The sequence below is a fragment of the Centroberyx gerrardi genome, chromosome 24 (genome assembly GCF_048128805.1).
Source record: "Centroberyx gerrardi isolate f3 chromosome 24, fCenGer3.hap1.cur.20231027, whole genome shotgun sequence".
Taxonomy (NCBI): Eukaryota; Metazoa; Chordata; class Actinopteri; order Beryciformes; family Berycidae; genus Centroberyx; species Centroberyx gerrardi.
Window position 1 is genome coordinate 12596777 of NC_136020.1, and position 21282 is coordinate 12618058.

Sequence of the window (21282 nt, forward strand, 5' to 3'; positions counted from 1 at the left end):
GAGTCCCTAAAGATCATTCAGATTATTGTGGTGCTTCTCTAGACTGTAAACGTCATTTCCCACTTCAGTGTCTGGTACTAGTCAATTTATGGACATACTGTATCTAGTTTACATTGTTCCAACAAAGTATGACAAACATACGGCCCTCTGACGGGAAATGCTGGTGTGTTCATAGGTGGTTGCCTAGCAACCCCACTCTGATTTCCCACCATTCCGCTTCAACTAATCTACTTAACGCAGGGCAGGAACCTCTGGCTGGCTGCAGTCAGTGTAAACAGCAGCAAATCAAGCAGTGTGTGTGTGTGTGTGTGTGTGTGAGAGAGAGGGAGAGAGGGGGAAAGAGAGCAGAGGGGAATTTGGTTAGCGTTAAATGTGATGTATCTATGTCATCTAGGCTAATAGCTGAAGACTGTTCTTTGTGGGACAGAAGACTATTTTTCCCATACTTTCCAGACATTTATGCCAGTTCAAAACTTTTCAAGACCTGAAAAAGATCAAAAGTAGCTTCTATGTTTTTCTTCCAGACTTTTCATACCTGTGTCAGAAGTCTGGACCTAGTCTTAGTGGCTAACAAGCCACAATACTTCAATTAAAGGACATGTGTAGCATATCTTAGTTCTGTAATGAATGATGCTTAAACACTTGCTGTATGTAATCCAACGTTAAAACTAGATTTGGTCATTTAATCTTGATCCCAGTTTAGTCATAGCATCACCAGGCACTCGTTTATCCCCACTGCAGCAAGATTGTTTCATTTGCACATGAAATTATGCAGTATCACATGCCTGTGTGAGTACTTTGTGTTTTTATTGTTTTCATTATTTATTTCTACTACTGTCAACCATGTCAGCAAACCAAATTTGAATGGATAAATGAAGCCTGTTTATTGTCGTTCTGTCTGTAAGTTGAAGTGCAGCTGCTGTCTTGGGAGAGATCCTTGATGTCAGTATTAAACCTGGTTAAATCAAAGTTAAATGAATAAAATACAAACTTTGAACAATTCTGTGTTTACCATATGGTGTGTTAATAGTATTCTGACATGACATGTATTTCATACAAGTGTGTACACAAAGCTCATTAGCTGTGGCTCCAACCACCTGTTATTGATTCCAGTCATCTGTAACTGATTACAATCATCTGTAATTGATTACAATTATATGTAAATGATTACAGTCAGCTGTGGAGAGGATTTTGAAAAAGGAATTTCAGTGTGCAGATCCCAGCACTCTGATACCTTAGAAACTGAACGATTCCAAACTATTAGTACTGACAAATCTATCAAATCATTACTTTTATTACTTTGAAAGAATCCTCCACATTCATATGCTCCAACCAGGTTACCCATCCACATTAGCAGCTATCAATAAGTGAAGTCACATCAGATAACAACAGGTCACAGAAATAAATCCTCCATCAAACATTTCAAGTTTTATTTTAATGCTTCTGCCAAACCTTTTACACCCAAGAAGAAGCAACTGAAATGTGATGCCGTTTACAAGACAGTGAAGCGGTCAGGAAAAAAAAACAAACAAACAAAGAAGTGATGGGTGCTTAAATAAAGTCTGCAAATGCAACATTATATTGGAACTAATATAATGTCAAAGACTGGGACACAAACTCGTAAAAAATACATCTAAATAAATACATTGTAGACATTTAGCTAGCATTTTTCCAGATCGACTTAACAATGAGTGCAACAGTAGAATAAGCTTCAATTCCTAGATCGTCAACATTAAGAGCAACCAATAATAAAGACTGCAAGGGTCAACGCCACAGTGTCCAGACAAAGAAGACCTGAATTAAGACCTAAAAGCTAATGCAGGCTGTAGTTAATGTGCTAGAGCCCTTATCGTTACGTCTGTGTACTTGTGCTTTGATTAACTTACTTTTAGATCAAATACAAAATCATAATAATAATAATAATAATAAAAAAAACATGTTATTCAGAGGAGTTCAGCATGTTGTGTGCCTGCTATGGCTGAAGCCTCGACCCCACGGAGCTTCCAGGCTTTTGTTTCATGGCTCTATGTTGAATAAATTACAAAGACACTCTGGTGGATGGACACACACAGATACAGCATCACTAACTGTCTGTGTGTGCAAGGATGTTAAAGGTATTCGAAGTATCTACTGAGGCACATCCAGATTTATCGTCAGAATAGAAGTGGATGAGCCTGGTCCTGTTCTCTCAACCATAAACAGCTGTACTCTGCAGCCGTTAATATTACAGTGTCTGTATAAACGTCTCTAAGTTGTTTCTTCTGCACATGTTCTTGGTCCTTCTCCTTCCAGCCGGCGTTGAGAAACTCTACACAGGAGATACAGTTTCCGGCTGTATCTACGGTGATGGACAGCTTCCCGCTTCTGAAGAAACAGTCAGAGAGGGTAAATTGTAGAAATGAAACTGTGTATGGGACTTAAAATCTTCAGGGGTAACGGTTTGTAAAGCACTCTCTAAATTAGAATTACAGTGAGCTTTACTGCTTTTCCCTCTCTTGTGGTAACCTGGGAGAAAGTAAGCGATCTTTCTTGCTTGGATTTTTTTTAATTCTTAATCATAATCACAGTAAGAAACATCGAACATCCTCGAGGGTATTGCTCTAATAATACCAGAGATGGAGTTTCTTACTGTGATTAATGGGTGCGATGTTGATGCAATGTGTAGGAGGAGCCGCACCAAAATGACAGTAAAGAACACCCTGTCCAGTTTTATATCTTTTATAAAACAGTTACCAATGCATGTGTACTGTCGGAAAAATGCCCTTTAAAGTAGCTGTGACACCAAAGTTTTAGACAGAAAGGACACTGATGGTTCTTCTTCACAACAGAAACTAACAATAAAAATCAAGTAAGGTTGTTAACTAGCTCACTGGTTACCACAAGAGTTAGCCAGGTGTCAAACGTGGCGATCTATTATATAACGCTATCTAACATGATGGACAACAGTGGGGAAATGTGCCGTCGTTCTTCTCACCCATGACATCCATCGATTCCTCGGCCAGGGACTCGGCGTTTACATACTTGCTGCCAAATATCCGCACCAGCTGGTCGAAGAACTTGCATTCCTGCTTCTCTCCTCTGGAAATATGAGGCAGAATGTCAGACCTTAAACGTGTGCAAGAGTAGTGGATTACATGTAATGAGATAACGGTAACTGCATTACAATGACTTCAAAAGGTCACTGACTGAGAAACAGTTACTTTTGAAAATATAGATGAATATAGTGTTAGAATTACACAGAAACATGTTTAAAAGGGAAAAAAGGCATTTAGATTGTAAGACACAATTTTACACATCTTGGGATACTAGTTGATGATGGTTATACATGATGTAAATACCGCTATTCAAACAGTAAAGTGCAATACACTGATCGCTTAACTGATTGTTTTCTATATTACATATGTTGTTTTCTATGATTGTTTTTTTAGATTTTCTATCTTGTTTTCCAATTCTATGTTAGCCATCTTAAGTACACCAGCTGATACCAACCATTCACAAATGTTGATTTGAATAGCAATGGCCATTCTTTTCATTCAACCTGTGAGAATGACACTAAGAGTTGAATGTATACTGGGTATATAAAGCTAAACTTAAACCAACGCTTCAATATTCTGTAATCTCCTGATGTCTTGGGTGAACACCAACAAAACGACAATAAGACAACAACAATAAAAGGAATAATTTACACCAGCCAAAATGGTTTAAAGAGCTGGTGGTTCATCTTGCATGTATGCTACATTAATCTGAGGTATTTAGCTGCGACTCTTCCCAGAGCGGCTTATGATGAGTGAGCAGGTTATGGAGCTTTTACATTTTTCCTTCTACGAACTGGCGGAAGTTGGCCCTCAGCCTCTTGATCCTGTTCTGACACTGTTCGGGCGTCCGCAGGAAGCCCTGGCTGGCCATGGCCTGGGAGATCTGGACGAAGATGTGTTTGTTCTTGGTGCAGCCCCTCAAGTCCTCCTGGATCTCCTCGCTCCCCCAAATGTCCAGCAGGACCTCAGTCTCCCCGTCACTCCAGGGCAACTTGGAGCCGCCAGCCACCCACTGGTTAGCTGAGGTAAACAACAGAGTGGGAAATTTTAGCAGCAGAATTATTAGAATAAGAAGAAAAGCTATAGAGGCAGTTATATGGACTTATAGAATTGCTTGATTGCTATTGTAGAGAAAAATCTGAATTAGGTGACATGTACTGGATGTAATGTTGAGCTAAAGTAATAAACAGAGGATATGATTATTTGGGCGTTTTTGTTAGAAAAAAATAATTGAATTAGGTGACACATTTAGTCGCCTCATGTCTTGTATTTATGGTAATACTTTCCATGTGTCAACTCGGTTGATCTTGTGCTGTAACCACCAGTCCAGAGAACAGGATGAGAAGCACATGGAAAGCTGGGTAATAAAAAGGGGTGGCGCATATAACACAAAGCATATTATGTCTGAAAAATGGCTATATGACAGAAGGGCTTATTATTGTGGAAACTTCACTCCTGTGTTGGGAATCTTTTATAAAGTTGAGTTCATGGAAAGTGTCACCGTATTACATATTTAATATCCATGGGATCCAGTGGTGTCCATATTCCACTCATAATTCAGATAATTCACCACCTAGCTGCTAAAAGAAAAGATTCCAGATTCGTTTTTGGTTCACCTTTCTTTTGGCCAAGCACAGGTGTGGAGTCAGCAGCCTCCTCTGTGGCGGAGGCGTCTCCGGCTGAGCCGTCTGCTTTCAGCTCCCTCCTGAAGATCTCCTCCATCTGATTGAAGAATTTAAACTCCTCCCTGAAGGTGAACAACACCTCACTTAGCCAATGATGCACTTCATAACTACAACAGGGTTCCTGCACATTTTTGCTAAACAGATTCCATGACTTTTCTGATTATTCTATATAATACAGTTTCAATGACCAATGCTTGTCAGAGACTATCATCACATGTTACATTTATTGCTGAACAGCTGATAAGAATGTCCCAGGTCTTACTTTGGCTAGCTAAAACTAATCAGTAAATTGTTCTTTTTTTTATTATTCCTTCAAGGTATCAACTGTATACCTTCCTGCAGCCATGCTTTAAATATTTTTTCAACTAGGCAAATGCATAATAATAAATCACCATGACATTTCCAAAACGTTCTAGACATGTTGATGTTTGGCAAACACAACTATCAAATTCCAGGTCTGACACTTCCAGGTCTTCCATAACTGTGGGAAGTGTGAAATATGTATTTCCAACAGCACACATCCAAAAAAAAGAAAAAGGAGATTTTTCCTCACATGCTGACATGAGTAGATCAGTTAAATTTTCACAATAATCAAACTTTTACCTCCTTGGATTAATTAGATATGATTTGTAGAAAAAGATTTTCTTCATTACAGTCAAACTAATGAAGTTTAATAGTGTCCAGGTGTACAGGTGAGTGTCTTGACACCTGACTGACTGACCTGAAATTGCCTCTTGAAACCCACAGAACTGTCAATAATAATAATAATAATAATGATGATGATAATAATAATAATGATCATTTATTTAGAAGGAAGAACATTCATAGTGCTGTCATCACTGACTTGTCATGGAGGAAGCCGGCTTTCAGGCGCTTTATGCGGGTGTAGCACTGCTCTGTCGTCCTGATGAATCCTCGGGCGCTCATCTTCTCGGAGACGTACTCGAACACGTGGCGGTTCTTTAGGCAGCCTCTCAGGCTGACCTGGACGCTGTCTTCACCCCAGATCTCCAGCAGGACCCGGGTCTCCCGGTCCGACCAGGGCATCTTTCTGCTCGACTCGGCCAGCAGGTGACTGGTCGAGGCCTGGTCGTCTAGAAGGAGGAACAGTGGCTTTATTTCAGGGTATTAACCAGTGGAAAGGTATTGTAACTACATAATAATACTCTGTACATACTTAGTAAAAGTCTCCCTGATACATAATAATTTTACAAGGGTGTAACAACACAAATGGCATTTACAATGTGTTGTTGTCTTATAGATATATTTGTCCCCAATCATTCAGTGTGCTCTATCATGGTTTTATGATTTGTGTTTGCTTGTGTCTGTGTAAAATGTATTGCAGCGCTTCTGTGCAAACTGCATTTTAAATGAAGTTGATCTGATATTGACGTACACATGTCAGGATCCTTGTCCATAAGGGGGAGCATGGTGCCGTCACCACCACTGCTGTCTACATCAGCGTACAGTGAGTCATCGCCAAGCACGGGATCCAGGAGCTGGAAGTATCTAAACAGCATGGGCCGTCCTCCGCTTCTGGAAGACAAGGATAAACACTTATTTAGGAAAATTGTAGGCAGGGATGTAATCAGGACACCTAAAATAGTTAACTATGACAACAGAAGTACGATTTCATATAAATAAATGTCTGTTTTGCTGTTCTCTATCGTTGATTGATATATAACACAATAGACACCCGCTGTCTGGTGGGTGTTTCCGGGGAAACAACCTCTGGTGCACAGGAGGTGATGTGATTTATGTTTCCGACAGCAGCAGCAGAGGTTTGTTTGAAATAAACAGGAGAAGAACTGGATAGTTGGCATGAGCAGTGATAGCCACCATGGCTGAATAGACAAAGAAAAGAGCGCCACCTACAGAAACTCAAACATCATCAACAGAAAATCCAAGGAAAAAGACGTCACAGTGGAAACTGACTGACAGGCAATCTCTGGGAAGTGCAGTGCAGAAACACCACAGCAATGAACGCTTAGCAACAAAGATGGAGACAAAATTTTATGATTTTATAATCATATTACCACTTTAATTGTAATTAAATAAGAGATGTGTTCTCAAGTGTATCATCAGCTGTGACTGACTGTTGTCCTTCCACTGACGACACTGGAGGAAGTGATTAAAAAGAAAATTAAAAAGAAATAATGATGGCTTGCAATCTGTCAATCATTCTATTTACCTCCGGCTGTTGCAGAAACGCCTGTATGTCTTCCTTAACCTTTTGACCCTGGAGTGGCACTGCTCCGTTGTCCTCAGATATCCCAATGAAGCCATCTTGTCCGATATGTCGGCGAAGATGTGTCCATTTCGGATGCAGGTTTTCAGGCTGTGCTGCACTTCATCCGCAGCCCACAGCTCGATGAGAGCGACGGTCTCCTGCTCCGTCCAAGCGCTGTATTTCGTCCCATCTGCACCTGCTTCAGGAGACAAACCAGGTAAATATCCCAACAACTGGTTGAAGCAACATTTGGAAAAGAGAAGACATTATACCTGTGATTGAGTGTGGGGTGGTGACTTGATTTGTTTCTCTAGGGAAGGACTGTTGTTTGTATGAATAAAAGAACTAGGACTCTACCTGTGTCCTGGTCTGCTTGTTCGTCTCTTTCATCATACTCATCAATAGAAACAGCCTCCTGTCCCAGTATTCCTTCCAGCTGGTTATAGAACTTATACTCAACTTTGTTTCTTCCACACCTAAAAAGAGTGAAAAAACATGACAATAAATCGTTATTTGCTATAAAGAGATATCGGTTTATAGTGACAGACAGACAGGCAGGTGGATAGATAGACAGATCGATCTCACTTCTTCCTGTCGTAGCACTGGCGAAAGTTGTTCCTCAGTGACTTGACTTTCCAGCGGCATTGCTCCGGGGTTTTAGAGTAACCGAGGTCGTGCATTTTCTCTGATATGTCGGCGTAAACGTGTCCGTTGTGGACGAAGCCCCTCAGCGCCCTCTGAACGTCTTCTTCGCCCCAGATATCGATAAGCGCCAGCGTCTCCTCGTCTGACCAGGAGCCAGGCGCTGCCTTTTCCGATGACGCGCTGATTTCTGCTTCACAAAGACAAATGCATTCAGTTGTCAGTAGTGGTTTTGGAATGACATTTATTAATATGTGTGATCTGATGTGGTGATTCCTTGTCATAAAGTGTGTACATAGAAACTTATAAGCTTGGATATTAAGTTGAATGGGTTAGGGTGGGTCAATGTAAAAATTCAAGTAAATCAGTTACAATTATACAACAGGTAGTTTCAGCCAGGAAATCTGACACTTGTATTTCCACCGATGCTGATAAGCTATCTGTTGGTTGCTATGCTATCTCTTGTGGTATCCAGGGAGGTTTTTGCTTTCTCTTGTTTTTTTGTTCCGCACAATGAAATTGGGGAGGGACTATGGATCGACCACAGTCCATCCATCTGTACATCATGCACAATATCTTGGACGCCACTGATCAGATTTTGGCGAAACTTCAGGGAACGATGCGAGACATTTGTTACCGATTTGCACAGACGGAGACTTCATCATTCGTGTGGGACAACATGTTTACTGCTGCCTTGTTTTTTCTCATTCTTCTGTATTTACACTACTTTGAAGAAAACTTTTCAGACAGTAAATGTGTTGCCTTGTAGAAGCCACTACTGCCATACTAACCACTGCACTAAGCAATACATTACCTGTTTCATTTACTGAGTCACCATTGGAATCCTCTGATATTTCAATGGAGTCTGTCACCACAGTGGAAGTTGAAGGCTGCTTTTCCAGGATTTGTTCCAGCAGATCGTAGAATTTGAAGTCGACTCTATCAGTTCCAGATGAGCTAAAGACAGTAAGGACAGGGTTTGATGATGAGTCTCACACACATGCACACAAACACACACACGCACACACACACACACACAGATTACACTGTATACAGTCCTTAGCCACATTGAGGTGTAATGAGTCTTACAGATTCTCAACATTGGCAAAACTGGACAAACCTGCACTGCAAAATGTCTCCACAAGGGTATACAAGATTAATATTTGTGTGCAGTGTTTACCTCATGTTTTCCTGACACTGCCGATAGCTAGCTTTCAGCCGTTTGATCCTGGTGTGGCATTGCTCTGCGCTGCGGGAATAGCCACCGGCACCGAGTTTCTCTGATATGTCGGAGAAGATGTGACCGTTGTGGGGGCAGCGCCTCAGGTTCTGCTGGACCTGAGCGGAGGTGAACATCACATCCAAGGCGGCAATATTGACATTATTTAAAATCATTTGAACAATGCACATCATCAGTCAGTCTGATCATTTGTCTTAATCAAAAAAGATTGGTCATCAGTAAAGTAAGTAAGTAAGTAAAAGTTTATTTAGTATAGCACCTTTCACAGAGCAAGGTCACAAAGTGCTTCACAAGAGTAAAATTGTTAAAAATAAAAATAAGACCATAAATACAGTAAAAAGAAACGAACAATAAAACATAACATACAAAATACAAACACTAGACAGCACGAGGCGAGACAAAGGCCAGTTTGAATAAATTAGCCTTCAGCTGCTTTTTAAAGGCATCAACAGAGACCTCAGATCGTATGTCTATAGGAAGAGCGTTCCACAGTGTCGGAGCCACCACTTCAAAGGCACGATCACCTTTTGTTTTCAGTCGGGCGCGAGGGACAGCCAGTAAGCCCTGGTCAGAGGACCTAAGTGACCTACTGGTGATATAAGGATGGAGCAGGTCAGAAATGTACACAGGTGCCTGACCACGCAGGGCTCTATATGTGAAAATAAGAACCTTAAAATGAATCCTGAACTTGATGGGAAGCCAATGTAATGAAACTAAGATGGGTGTGATGTGAGTCATCCTGCTGGACCTGGTCAACAGCCTTGCAGCAGCATTCTGGACCATTTGTAGACGGTCCAGAGACGACTTGCTGAGGCATGTGAAAAGGGAATTGCAGTAGTCTAGCCGGGATGATATAAAAGCGTGAATGATCATCTCTAGCTCGGGTTGTGATACAACTGACCTGAGTTTGGCAATGTTTCTTAAATGGAAGAGGCATGTACGGGTCAATGATTTGATATGCTGATCAAAGTACATAGACTGATCAAATATAACACTGAGATTTCTAAGATTAGACTGTACAGCTGAAGAAAGGGACCCAATACACTGAGCAACCTTGGAAGCTATGCTATCGGAAGCAATGATAAGGACCTCAGTCTTATCTGCATTCAGCTGTAAAAAGTTGTTCGCCATCCAGTCCTTAATGGCAGTCAATCGTGCAAAAGTTTGTCAGTCTCATCAGGCTTAAAAGAGACATACAGCTGGATATCATCAGCGTAACAGTGATATGAGATACCTTTAAATTTGCTGATAATATGACCTAAGGGAAGCATATACAAAGCAAATAATATAGGACCCAAGACAGAACCCTGAGGCACACCACAGGAAAGAGCAGCAGTTTCAGACGTGTAGGGACCAAGCGACACAGAAAAACTCCTATTAGAGAGATAGGAGGAGAACCAGTCCAGGGCGCTGCCAGAGACACCCACCCACTGCCTAAGCCTTTCAGTCAGGATGCTGTGATCTACAGTGTCAAAAGCTGTGCTAAGATCCAGCAGCACCAAAACAGAACATTCACCCACATCAGAGGACATCATTATATCATTGGAGACTCTGAGAAGAGCTGTTTCAGTGGAATGCTTCTGACGGAAACCAGATTGGAATTTATCTAAAATGTTGTGTGCATTCAACACAGCAGTGAGTTGTTTGGCAACAACTTTCTCTAAAATTTTTGAGATAGAAGGCAATTTCGATATAGGCCTATAGTTTTTGGGAAGGGATGGATCAAGATTAGTTTTCTTCAGGAGAGGCTGAACAACTGCATGTTTAAAATAAGCTGGGACACAACCAGATTGCAGGGAGCCATTTATAATAGCGACCAGACATGGACCGATAGACCCAAGTACATCATTAAGCAAGAAAGTAGGTAAAACATCTACAGGGCTTGAGGAAGTTTTCATACTGCCCACCAGATCAATGAGGTCTTGCAGGGAAATAGGAGAGAAGCAGTCTAAAATTGACACCCGAGTTGGATAAGCAAAAAGGGGAGTAGAAGAGGGGATGATGCTAGCCCTAACATCTCTAATCTTATCCACAAAGAAAGAGAGAAAGTTACTGCAATCCTTATTTGAAATGACAGGCACATCAGGAGGTGCAGGAGTGACTGTTGTTTATGGTGTCAAACAGGACTTTAGAGTTGCGTTTACTGGAAGAAATTAGGTTAGCAAAGTAAGAAGCCCTCGCATCTTTAACCATGTTGTTAAACTCAGTTATAAGGTCTTTGTAATAGAGACGATGAACATGGAGCTTGGTGGATTTCCACAGTCGCTCTGCCCTCCGACATTTACGCCGGCAACAACGAATATCGTCATTTAACCAGGGGGATAAATTTACGGAGGGAACAAGTCTCATTTTACCAGGAGCCACTTTATCCAAAACGGCGGAGCACTGTGTATTAAAGGAGTGGACCAGACTAGTAATGTCGGTGTGAGAAGACAACACTGCGCTTGGGTCAAAAGCTGCAGAGAACTTCTCAGCTGAGAGGCGATTTATGATGCGAGAGCAACTTACACGTTTACTGGGCAGAGAATCTAAATTAAAAGACAGGTTGAACAAAACACATTCATGGTCAGTAACATGTAGCTCCTCAGAGCAAATACAATCAATATTTAAACCAAGCGTAAAAACAAGGTCCAGGGTATGACCCCCAATGTGTGTGGGACCAGACACGTGTTGAATAAAATTAAAATGGGAGTAATGGGAGACAGCGTAATGCCATACAGTTTAGTTATAATGTCAGGTAAATAGACACCAATATACTGTTATAATGGTGCTACTTAAGGCCGTGATCACATAGGACACTTTTTAGAACACGCCTTTTTCTAATTATTTTTAATGGTTTGGGCTCCCACAGGTGCTCAGAGTACTGTTGCCAACTTGGTGACTTTGTCGCTAAATTTAATGACTTTTCAGACTCCTTGGTGACTTTATTTCTCAAAAGCAACTAGTGACAAATCTAACTACTTCTTCGGACCATGGGAGAAAATATGAATGTGTTGACGGCTAAATCATTTGCCAACAAATCAGTCAAGTTGAACACGTCTCAACTTTGGCCCGCATTATTCAATGTAAGAATAACCCTTGTAATTGGCATTATAGGTGAAGGCCTTGGACAAGATAATAAAACTCTCAGTGCTCAGTTCTTCCTAAGAGGATGTCAAGCATCCACATCCTCCATTTTGGAATGAACTAACTTTCTCTTCCATTTTTATTTTCAACAACGTTAACCCCTTTGTTACTTCAGTTTAGCTAGCTAACACTAATTAGAGGGATGCATAGCAATGAGAATGATGTAATGCTCCTGGTGCCCTTTGAAATCTCGCTCTCTGTTAATAGCGACGCTCACAGCTGCACTTTGCGTTTGAGCATGAGAAAAAAAGTGTCCTGTGTGAGTACAGCCAAAAGCGTTTTAAACCACATCAAAAGAAAATGTAGAGTTAAAGCAAGAGTTTTCATAAATTAGATTGCAAGTGATGTAGTTAAAATAGTCGCAGTATGATGTTCTGCTGTACCTGGTGTTCTCCCCAGATCTCCAGAAGGATGAGAGTCTCTCTGTCTGACCAGGGAACCTTCTTCCTCTCTTCCTGAACACCCACAGCAGGCTCTGATAAGGAAAACGTTCAGAAGAGTTAATTACTCATTTTAGACTTCACCTCAGTTCATACTTTTAACATAATCTATGCACCAGCCACTGTTATACTACTGCTGTTGATACTGCATTGCACTGTTTTGTTTTGTCCATGCTGCTCTTGTTTTACTCTTGTTAGGAATGTGCCATGACAAATGTTTTTTGTTTCACTGTGCACTTGTGTGAAGTTGAACAACAATAACATTGAACTGAATCATTATTGTGACAATCCAATTGCTATTATAATGCTGTGGTCAAATGAACTGCTTATGGTCACAAAAGGAGCTAAAAGATACAATTCAGAATTTATTTGGCCATTTAAATTGAGGGTATGTTCACATGTTCTTGAGGAGCATAACAGAAAACAAGCTTTTTGGAACTTTCTAAGCTCATGCAAAAATACCATAACCTTGGGTTACACTGATATGGGTTTTTGAGGTTTTTTGACTGATGCCGGAGGATTGAAGCTGCCACTAGCCAATATTTTGTGCCAATAATCAGTATCTTCAAATTTGACCTCCATCATATTGTAGATGGATGACACTAGCTGACCAATATCCCATTGCTTAATAAAGGCCAATAAATGTTAGCAAACCGCTACAGTACAGCGGCCTTAAACCCAATGGTCACTAGGGCTGGGTATCGGTACTCGATACCTTTAAGGTATTGACCGAAATAACCCAGTACCAAGTAGTATCGAAACTTCTCCAGTCAAACGATACCTGACGATAAAAACGATAAAAATGACTATTTGTATGGTTTCGCTCGCAGTCAATCACCACAAGCGTTCTTCGATTTAATGCGACGTGTGATTGGCCCACTACCGCAGCAGCTACAACCCATACAGTCTGTGGTGAAGTCGAGCGCGGTGTATGTGACGGAGTTGGCAGTTTAGCGTGCCGAGATGCCACCAAAACGTAAAAAAAAAAGGTATCGAATGAAGTACTCTATTGGTATCGGTATCACTTTAAGGGTACTGGTATTGGTACTGGTATCGTAATTTTTTAAACGATACCCAGCCCTAATGGTCACTATCTAAACAAAGACATTAGTGGACAATTAGCAACAATTTTGCAGTAAGGGCTACAACTATAGATTGGGGCTGACAGAAAGTGCTCTTGAATAAAGACACTCAGTAGCAGCTTCATGGTGCTCCTCTGTGGCTGACCCTGACTGTGACCCTGACCTGTGACCCTGACCTCTGACCTCTGACCTCCTCATGGAGGTTTTTGCCCCCCAGTTGTAAGTAGAGAACATTTGGTCGTACCAATCTCCTGATGAGAGAAGGCTGAAAAGTCTTTGTCTGTTGGCTCTCCTGGTCCGGGATCCAAGTCCAAGTCGTTGTTGCTGTCTGCTAACAGCTCCAGTGAAGGCAGGTCCTTAATTAAAATTCTTGCCAGTTCATCATAAAACTTGCACTCAGCTCGCTCCTGTCCCTTCATGCTAAGGTTTGGGGATGAGAAGAAGAAAAGAGGTTCAAGAGTTAAAAAAACTTGGTGAATACCACAGTTCCTGTGTTTAAGGTTCAAAAGCCGAAAAACTCTTTAATCTTTTAGGATTTTAATAGTGGTTATACCCAGTTGATTTCAACAAGCACTGCTCCTACCAAATTGGTGGGAGCAGACTGGTGCCAATTTCTCAGAAACAAACATTATGATGTGAAAACTTTTTGAATGTCACAAGAGATAATTTGATTAGAGATCAATAGGGTACAGTATGCTTATGAACCTCCTGAACCGTCCCTTTCATACAACTGCTGTAAACAGACATACTTGCTCTCGTAGCACTGCCTGAAATTCGCTTTCAGCCTTTTCACCCTTGTTTGGCACTGCTCTGCTGTTCGGGAGAAGCCCTGGGCGGCCATCTTGTTAGATATGATGGAAAAAATGTGTCCGGTTCTGTGCATGCCCCTCAACTCCTGTTGTATCTTGTCTTCACCCCAAATGTTGATGAGGGCCAGAGTCTCCAAGTCTGTCCATGGAACGCTTCTAGTTCCTTAAATGACAAATACAAGTACAATACAATAAAATGTACTGGAATTTATCTTGGTGGCATTCATGCAGACAGATTGAGACATAAGTATTGTGTGATTGTGTGATTCTGAGTATAATTTCATTAAGAGCAGCATATAAACTTCATCAAATAAACTAAACTAAAACAAGACTAAAACTCTGACTCTACCAGCCAGGTTTGTGGTAACTTGACTAAAATGTCTAATGCCTTTGCTGTAACTGTGCTTTTATTAACACAAGCGGAAAACCATGACACCGTACCAATGTCCTCTCGGCCCGTGTGGCCAAGGAACTGCCAATCTTCACCCCCGTCTTGGGACTCGTCCTCATCGATGACCTCTTCCACATCATAGGTGACCTCAGGAACAGCGGAGGAAGCAGCGGTGCCAAGCACTCGCTCCAGCTGGTCATAAAACTTACACTCCAGTCTGGGGTTCCCTCTGGTGTTGGATCAGAGAAAAGGAAAGGGGCGCTTTGTGAGGAAATTACACTACCAGTCACAAGTTTGGACACACACATTTTTCTTTATTTTTACTATTTTTCCACATTTTAGAATAATAGTAAAGACATCAAAACTATGAAATAACACAAATGGAATTATACAGTGACCAAAAAAGTGTTAAACAAATCAAAACTATCTTATATTTTAGATTCTTTAAAGTACCCTTTGCCTTGATGGCCTTGAAAGGCAAAGGGCTTTGGAAAGAAATTCATACATAGGCATCAACTTCACTATTTATATTTGTCTAAGAAACAAATTTCAAGCATTTAAGCATAAGCCTTTAGATCAAATGCTTTAAGAGAATGACAGACATAGTACATTCAATCAGGTGTGACCAAACTTTTGACTGGTAGTGTACAAGAGTGACTTGCTATTCTACAAATGTTGATGAAACCCTCTGATGTCACTAAGTTGCACTGCAATGGATAGAGAGACAGACAGGCAGGAAGACAGAGAGACAGCTAGAAAAATGTCATTCTACACCCACTTGTTGTTCTGGAGACACTGACGGAAGCATTTCTTCAGCCGTTTGATCCTGGTCTGGCACTGCTCCACAGTTCTCATGTAGCCCCTCTCCGCCATCTTCTGCGAGATCAGGGTGAATATGTGACGGTTTTTCAAGCAGCCTTTCAAAACCCGCTGCACCGAGTCCTTCCCCCAAATGTCGAGCAGGTTGAGCGTCTCATCGTCCGACCAGGGGACTTTAGTGTCAGTTACAACTGGGTAAGACGCTTCCTGGGGGTCTAAAATGAGACGAGGAGAGTTACTTAGATACTGGCCTAATGTTAAAATACTTTAAAGAACGCATACTGGAATGTAAATATTGTCAGACATTCAGACACACACACACACATAGATAGATCCATACACACATGTTTATGTACATACCTGTATATTCTCCCCATATGGAGATTAGAGGAGACTCACTTGAACTCTCAACATCCACTGAAGAATCCCTGTAAAGGTGAAACACACACACACTAGACTTTACACTTTGTTCTACATACCACTTTTCTCATCCGATCCCACCAAAATGCATTAAATGGCAGGTGTGGAACTAGATTTTACTCACATTGCTATCATATCTCACAAATTGCAACAACAAACAACAAATTCTGAGTTATTTCTTACTCACTAGACAATACACAGAGGAAAGACGGGCCACTGAGCCACCAGTAAGCCCAACAGTGATGTTTTGATATACAACAAATGAAAGTTTTCCAGTGGAGGATAATCTTACAGGAAAGCTGACGCCACCATAGGCTGCTTTGAGGGAACCTCCAAACCGCCACTCAGCTTCCTCTTCCTGAGGACCTGCCCTCCTCTCAAGCTCTGGCTGTTCTCATTGGCCGCTGAATCCGTGACCGCAGGCTCTTCGGAGGGCGAGAGGTCTATGGCACTCGTTTCGTCGTGTGGAAATGCGTTAATAGAGTTTTGCGCTCCCCTCTCCTGAGAAACGCTCCCGTTCCCGCCTCTGACCTTTAGCCGGCAATTGCCCGAGTCATTTTTCTCCCTCAGTTTATGTCTGATTGTCTCAGAGTTCCTCCTGTCGGGATGTACTTCTTTCTCCGGGAGGGGCGAGTCAACCGGGGTCGACGAGCAGGAGGCAGTGTTGATGACAAGTTTGGTCACGGGAGGTAGAGACAGGGAGGAGAGGATGCAGTCATCCATCGGTAATAAACTAGGATCTGCAATTGAGAGGAAAGATGGTTAATCAGGCCCTGGCCTAGTCCAAAGATAAATCCATTCTAAGATAAAAAAAAATAAAAAATAATGGGCTACACAACTCAAGTGCATGTGTCACAACTCAAGTGTAAAATTAATGGCTATCGTCACTGCTGTACACATCTTCAACGTTCTATTAGAAACTCTGTAATAGTAACTTGTTCAAAAATATTTTTAATTTGCTCTCCAGTGTGATCACAACAACCTAAATGAAGTGTCATCTTTTACCTCTGTGTTTCATAAACTAGGGAATGTGGGAAATGAAATTTTAACAATTTAACAATTAGCATAATGGAATGGCACACATTTCTCCTGTAATGACTCCAAAGTGTTTAGAGATTATGCAGACGACATATTGACTTTCGTTGCAGATTGGTGTACAACAGGGATAGCTGGGACACACTTTGTGTTTGGAGGAACATGTTTCAGTGTTGACCCTTCATTTGGCTAACTCAAGCCATCAATTATAGAGAATCTCACAGCAAAAAGCCAAAGCTATGGGAAAAAATTACCCACCAGCATGAACCTACCTTTCTCTTCAAAATGGCCGAGGTTTCTGTGGTGTTCAAGTACAGCCTTCATGCCTCCTGGTGGGGAAAAGGATTGTAAACAGTCATCTAGGAGTGATGGAGCGCCTCCGAGCCATGCTGCCATCTAAGAAGAGAGAAGTTACTAGCCGTTATTTCCCCTGCATTCATTCATAATGTGCTGGTAATTTGATTTTATATTGCCTGATGAAGACCCACACTGAGTTGAAATGTGTCTGGGAATTCCCTTATTGCTAGAAATATGATGAGAATAACACCAGAACCTCACCCAATCTTACAGGCCCACATGAGAAAGAATAAGTGCAAGGCTAAGGTGTAGAATAAAAGTATATGATAGTGTACACATTCAATGCAGAAACTGTTTGTGACTGTAGCTGGCTCTGGAAATGGAAAATGGCTAGTAACTGGGTCTTGGACCAGGCTAAGAAGTGAAATTCAAATCACAATGCTTTTCCTATTTTTGTGTTTTTCCCCTTTACTTAATTTCTTTATTTCTTTTTTTCAAATTCATGATGGTTAATATTATGCCTTGGTTTTTATTGTTTTTCTGCAAAGTGCTTGGTACAGTACTGTGGCAAGCGAGGGAGGGATCGAGCCTCGGTGAGGAGACGGAGAGAGGCGGGAGCGGCCCGTTGGGACACTGGGGTGCACCTGCGCCCAGTTAACCCTCTTCTATATCTGTCTCTGTTTCACTGGTGCAGACAGATGAGTCCCTGGACTGAGCCTGTGTGCAGAAGCCTGCACACCAAACCGCCTGAAACGGCTTTTCAGTTTTATGCACTGCTGGACTCATTCCTGCTGATGCATCATCTATGTTGTATTTGGCTTCTTTTGGTGCCAAAATAAAAGCCACAGACACAACAAGACGCTATCTCTTGTGTACTTAAGACTGTTGAATTACTACAAGTTAGTTTTAGAAAAGTGCTACACAAGTATATTATTATTATTATTATTTTTGCCAAGCTGCAGTTCAAACAAACATGGCACCTGTGTGATGTCTGGAACTGGCAGCAGCTCCTCTAGTCTTGATATGAACTCCCACACCAGCATCTCAAGTGCCGTGTCATACTTTGATCCAAAGTGTACAGGAAAGATCTCCTGCAAATGAGAAACAGATATAGACAGAGAGAGACAGACAGAGTGGGAGAGAAGGAGAGGGAGAAAGATCATTATGCTGTACGTATTAAAAGTGAGAGACAAACTTGGTTGAATGGTGCCAACAATCTAAAACCGTCTCTTCTCTAGCTTTTTCTTGACATTTTGTGCAAAGCTCTTAGGTCAAGAAATGTTCCATGGTGGGAAAAAGACGAAGATTTGGACTTTTGAATTTAGGATGGATTGAGGGCAGAGTTTTATCAGCATCCAACTACATGGGACTAGCATTTAGAATAAGCCACATTGTTTTTATACGCACACTAATATTCTGTTAATATGTGTGATATTGAATTATTCAGTTTATAAAGTGGTACATGTCAACAACACAGTCTGTTGAAAATAACCTGTATAAACCCAGTTGTAAGAAACCTGCTGGAATATACTGATGTTACAAGTCAAGTCAATAATTGATCCAACCTGTTGGGTTTGTGGTCTGTGTAAGGTTGGTTTCCATGGTAATATTCTGAATATTCTGTTAGTTTGTACAGGAACATGTTCAATCAGAATATGAAGATATTGAAGCCGATCCTGAATAAGACCTTGATGGGAATATGAAATATGAAATGGGATACTGTGTGCAGGTATACGCACCAGTGTTTGCCCCGGACATTTGTCTTGGTGGGGTGGATTTAGATCATGTAACCCTAAGACTCTCTATTGAATGCATTGCAAACAAAAAAGCTATGTCCGTTGGGGTGGTAAATCTTGTAGGGTGGCTCATACTTCCCATTCAGTAGTGGGGAAAAAAAAAAATATACATGGACTGAGTGTCATCTCACCTGGAAGAAGTGTTCTCTCTCAGAGGGGTTTTCCAGTAAAGTATGGACCAGCTCCACAAAGTTCACCTCAGATTCCTCCACCTGATTGATCGTTACCTGAAATACATGTACACACACATGCGTACCCACAAACACACACACACACACACACACACACACACACACACACATACAAATCAAGGCAATGGATAACATGGTCAAAACCTGTAAATATATATATACGTATATTTTAATTTCTTTCATTAGGGAAGTGTTCAGGACGACAGACACTGAAGCAACAGGAAAAGGAAGAAAAAGAGGAAATGCTGTGCCAAAAAAAAAAGACATTCTAAAAAAAACAACAATCAACAACTGAAAAATCACATCCTTGTTTATGCAGCTCAATGGGTACAGCAGAGAGACTGACTCCCACTGATGACTGTATGTACTCACAGTACTCTAAGGCACTTTGGACTAAATGGTATTTCATATATTGCTGGACAAAAAAAAGCATCTGAACCCAAATTATACAACAGGGTTTCAACAGGTTTGAACGGCCCGATGGTCATGAGACTCACTCAACACATAAATGACCATGAAAACTTTCAATTCTGGGAAGAAACATAGTAATGTGTCCTACTTACATGGTGGTCCTTGGCAGTGCTGATGGGAGCCTTGATTCTGTCCAGATGAGGCTGAATAGTCTGCAGATCGACTGGGTGCTCGCCACCACACAGCTCCAGAACCAACTGCTTTCACAAAACACAAATGATAACACATTACTTTAAGAAACTTTGCTTTTAGTTGAGATTCAAATAGGCCTCGCTTATGAACCTGCTGGTTTGATATTGGATTACAGCCTAGTGGAGCACTTTTTTTCTTACTTTGCTCTCTCTTCTAATGTATTTTGTACATTGATATATGGTGTTTGACTGCAACTAACCAAAAGAGATTACAGGTTTGTCCCAAAGTGCTTTACAGAGGAACAAATGACATAAAACAAGAGAAAACAAACACATGACAAATCTGAAGAAACAAGGCAAGAGCTTGTGAGTGTGTGTGCATGTGTGTTAGTGAATATGAGAGTAATGGGGCAACACCAGGGTCGTCCAAGCCATAAGTTATGAGCTGTAAGCACTGTCTTATATTATGGTTGCATCAGAAAATTGCATGTTTCTTCATGACACAAACTGTAACACATTTTAAATATGGAATAAGTGCATTATAAGAATGTTCTTAGCTACACGGTTGCCCTAGAAAGTACTGAATACAGGGAGTTTTTGCATATTGTGTGCATTATGTGTTACAATGAATATTATACGCTCTTACGTTGCTTACAATTTGTTGATTAAGTGTTAAATTGCCTCATGAGAAGCACTTCAAGTCAAATGTTACCAAATAAATCAGTTGCCTTAACAAGTACAAGGTTCAAATGAGTATGACTGAACAGTGAAACTCAACAAATTATGATTTTTTGGTGAGTTTTGTTAAAATCATACAGAACGTGACTTTGGGTGGTAAAACATGGTTTTAGTTGACAAGTGACTTGCAAGTAGTACACAAGTACAAATTTCCCACTCTAGATTTAACATATTAACGATGTCATTAGTTCAAGTCCATACTTTGTGGCTTTGGGAGAGAGTGGTTAGTTGTTTATGTTGAGAAATATTGACTGGAATGTCCTAGAGCAGAAAGATACCATATATGAATCTTTAAAGGAAACGTGGGCAGAGCAATGTTACTGACCCTGGCCCGGAGTCCGAGGGTGAGCTGTGCCCTCTGACTGTAACTCATCAGCTCTGGAACCAGCTCCGTCACCATGGTAACAAACTCCTCCAGCATCCCATAGTGATCCACGAGTCCTTGCTGCACAACTTGCCACATTGCAGCTGAAAAAAGCTGCAAGGGTGGGGCCAAAAGGCGAAGATAAGAACCTGGAAGATCATTACCTGTGAGAGCGGAGAGAGGAAGGAAAGTAAAGTTAAAACAGGGATAGAATCACAAATTATTGCACATTTTGTACTTGGCAATTAAAACAAAGCTGATTTAACTGAGTCTCTTATCCGGAGTGACTTACAACAACAATCGCAACAGTCAGTGTGTCATGCAACCTAATGAAGAGCAA

The 21282-nt window shown here is 41.1% G+C and overlaps 2 protein-coding genes across 2 annotated transcripts; both read right to left on the minus strand.

Moving 5' to 3' along the window:
* Positions 1 to 1504: 1504 nt before the first annotated feature.
* Positions 1505 to 15604, minus strand: LOC139919797 (uncharacterized). The gene is made up of 16 exons (XM_078282128.1): positions 15459 to 15604; positions 14731 to 14909; positions 14230 to 14452; positions 13725 to 13900; positions 12342 to 12433; positions 8773 to 8930; positions 8407 to 8549; positions 7536 to 7782; positions 7308 to 7426; positions 6912 to 7146; positions 6117 to 6256; positions 5565 to 5814; positions 4652 to 4782; positions 3812 to 4055; positions 2975 to 3078; positions 1505 to 2364 (listed from the first exon to the last, which is right to left on the minus strand). Exons 1-16 carry the CDS (start codon positions 15551 to 15553, stop codon positions 2339 to 2341), a joined length of 2562 nt encoding a protein of 853 aa, XP_078138254.1. The 5' UTR covers positions 15554 to 15604; the 3' UTR covers positions 1505 to 2338.
* Positions 15605 to 16207: 603 nt separating this feature from the next.
* Positions 16208 to 21041, minus strand: LOC144538144 (uncharacterized). Its single transcript, XM_078282246.1, has 6 exons — positions 20904 to 21041; positions 19802 to 19906; positions 19179 to 19274; positions 18232 to 18342; positions 17227 to 17350; positions 16208 to 16659 (listed from the first exon to the last, which is right to left on the minus strand). The coding sequence occupies exons 1-6, from the start codon at positions 21039 to 21041 to the stop codon at positions 16208 to 16210; spliced, it is 1026 nt and encodes a 341-aa protein (XP_078138372.1).
* Positions 21042 to 21282: the final 241 nt, after the last annotated feature.

Coding starts and splice junctions, on each gene's coding strand:
- LOC139919797 (XM_078282128.1), bottom strand. CDS start 15,553: ATGGCGGAGAGGGGCTACATGAGAACTGTGGAGCAGTGCCAGACCAGG. Junction 13,901..14,229: donor AGGCAGTGCTACGAGAGCAA/GTATGTCTGTTT, acceptor CCCAAACCTTAG/CATGAAGGGACAGGAGCGAG. Junction 7,427..7,535: donor CAGTGCTACGACAGGAAGAA/GTGAGATCGATC, acceptor CACTCTTTTTAG/GTGTGGAAGAAACAAAGTTG.
- LOC144538144 (XM_078282246.1), bottom strand. CDS start 21,041: ATGTGGCAAGTTGTGCAGCAAGGACTCGTGGATCACTATGGGATGCTG. Junction 19,907..20,903: donor CCCTCGGACTCCGGGCCAGG/GTCAGTAACATT, acceptor TTGTGAAAGCAG/TTGGTTCTGGAGCTGTGTGG. Junction 17,351..18,231: donor CAGTTCCAGACATCACACAG/GTGCCATGTTTG, acceptor CTCTCTTCTTAG/ATGGCAGCATGGCTCGGAGG.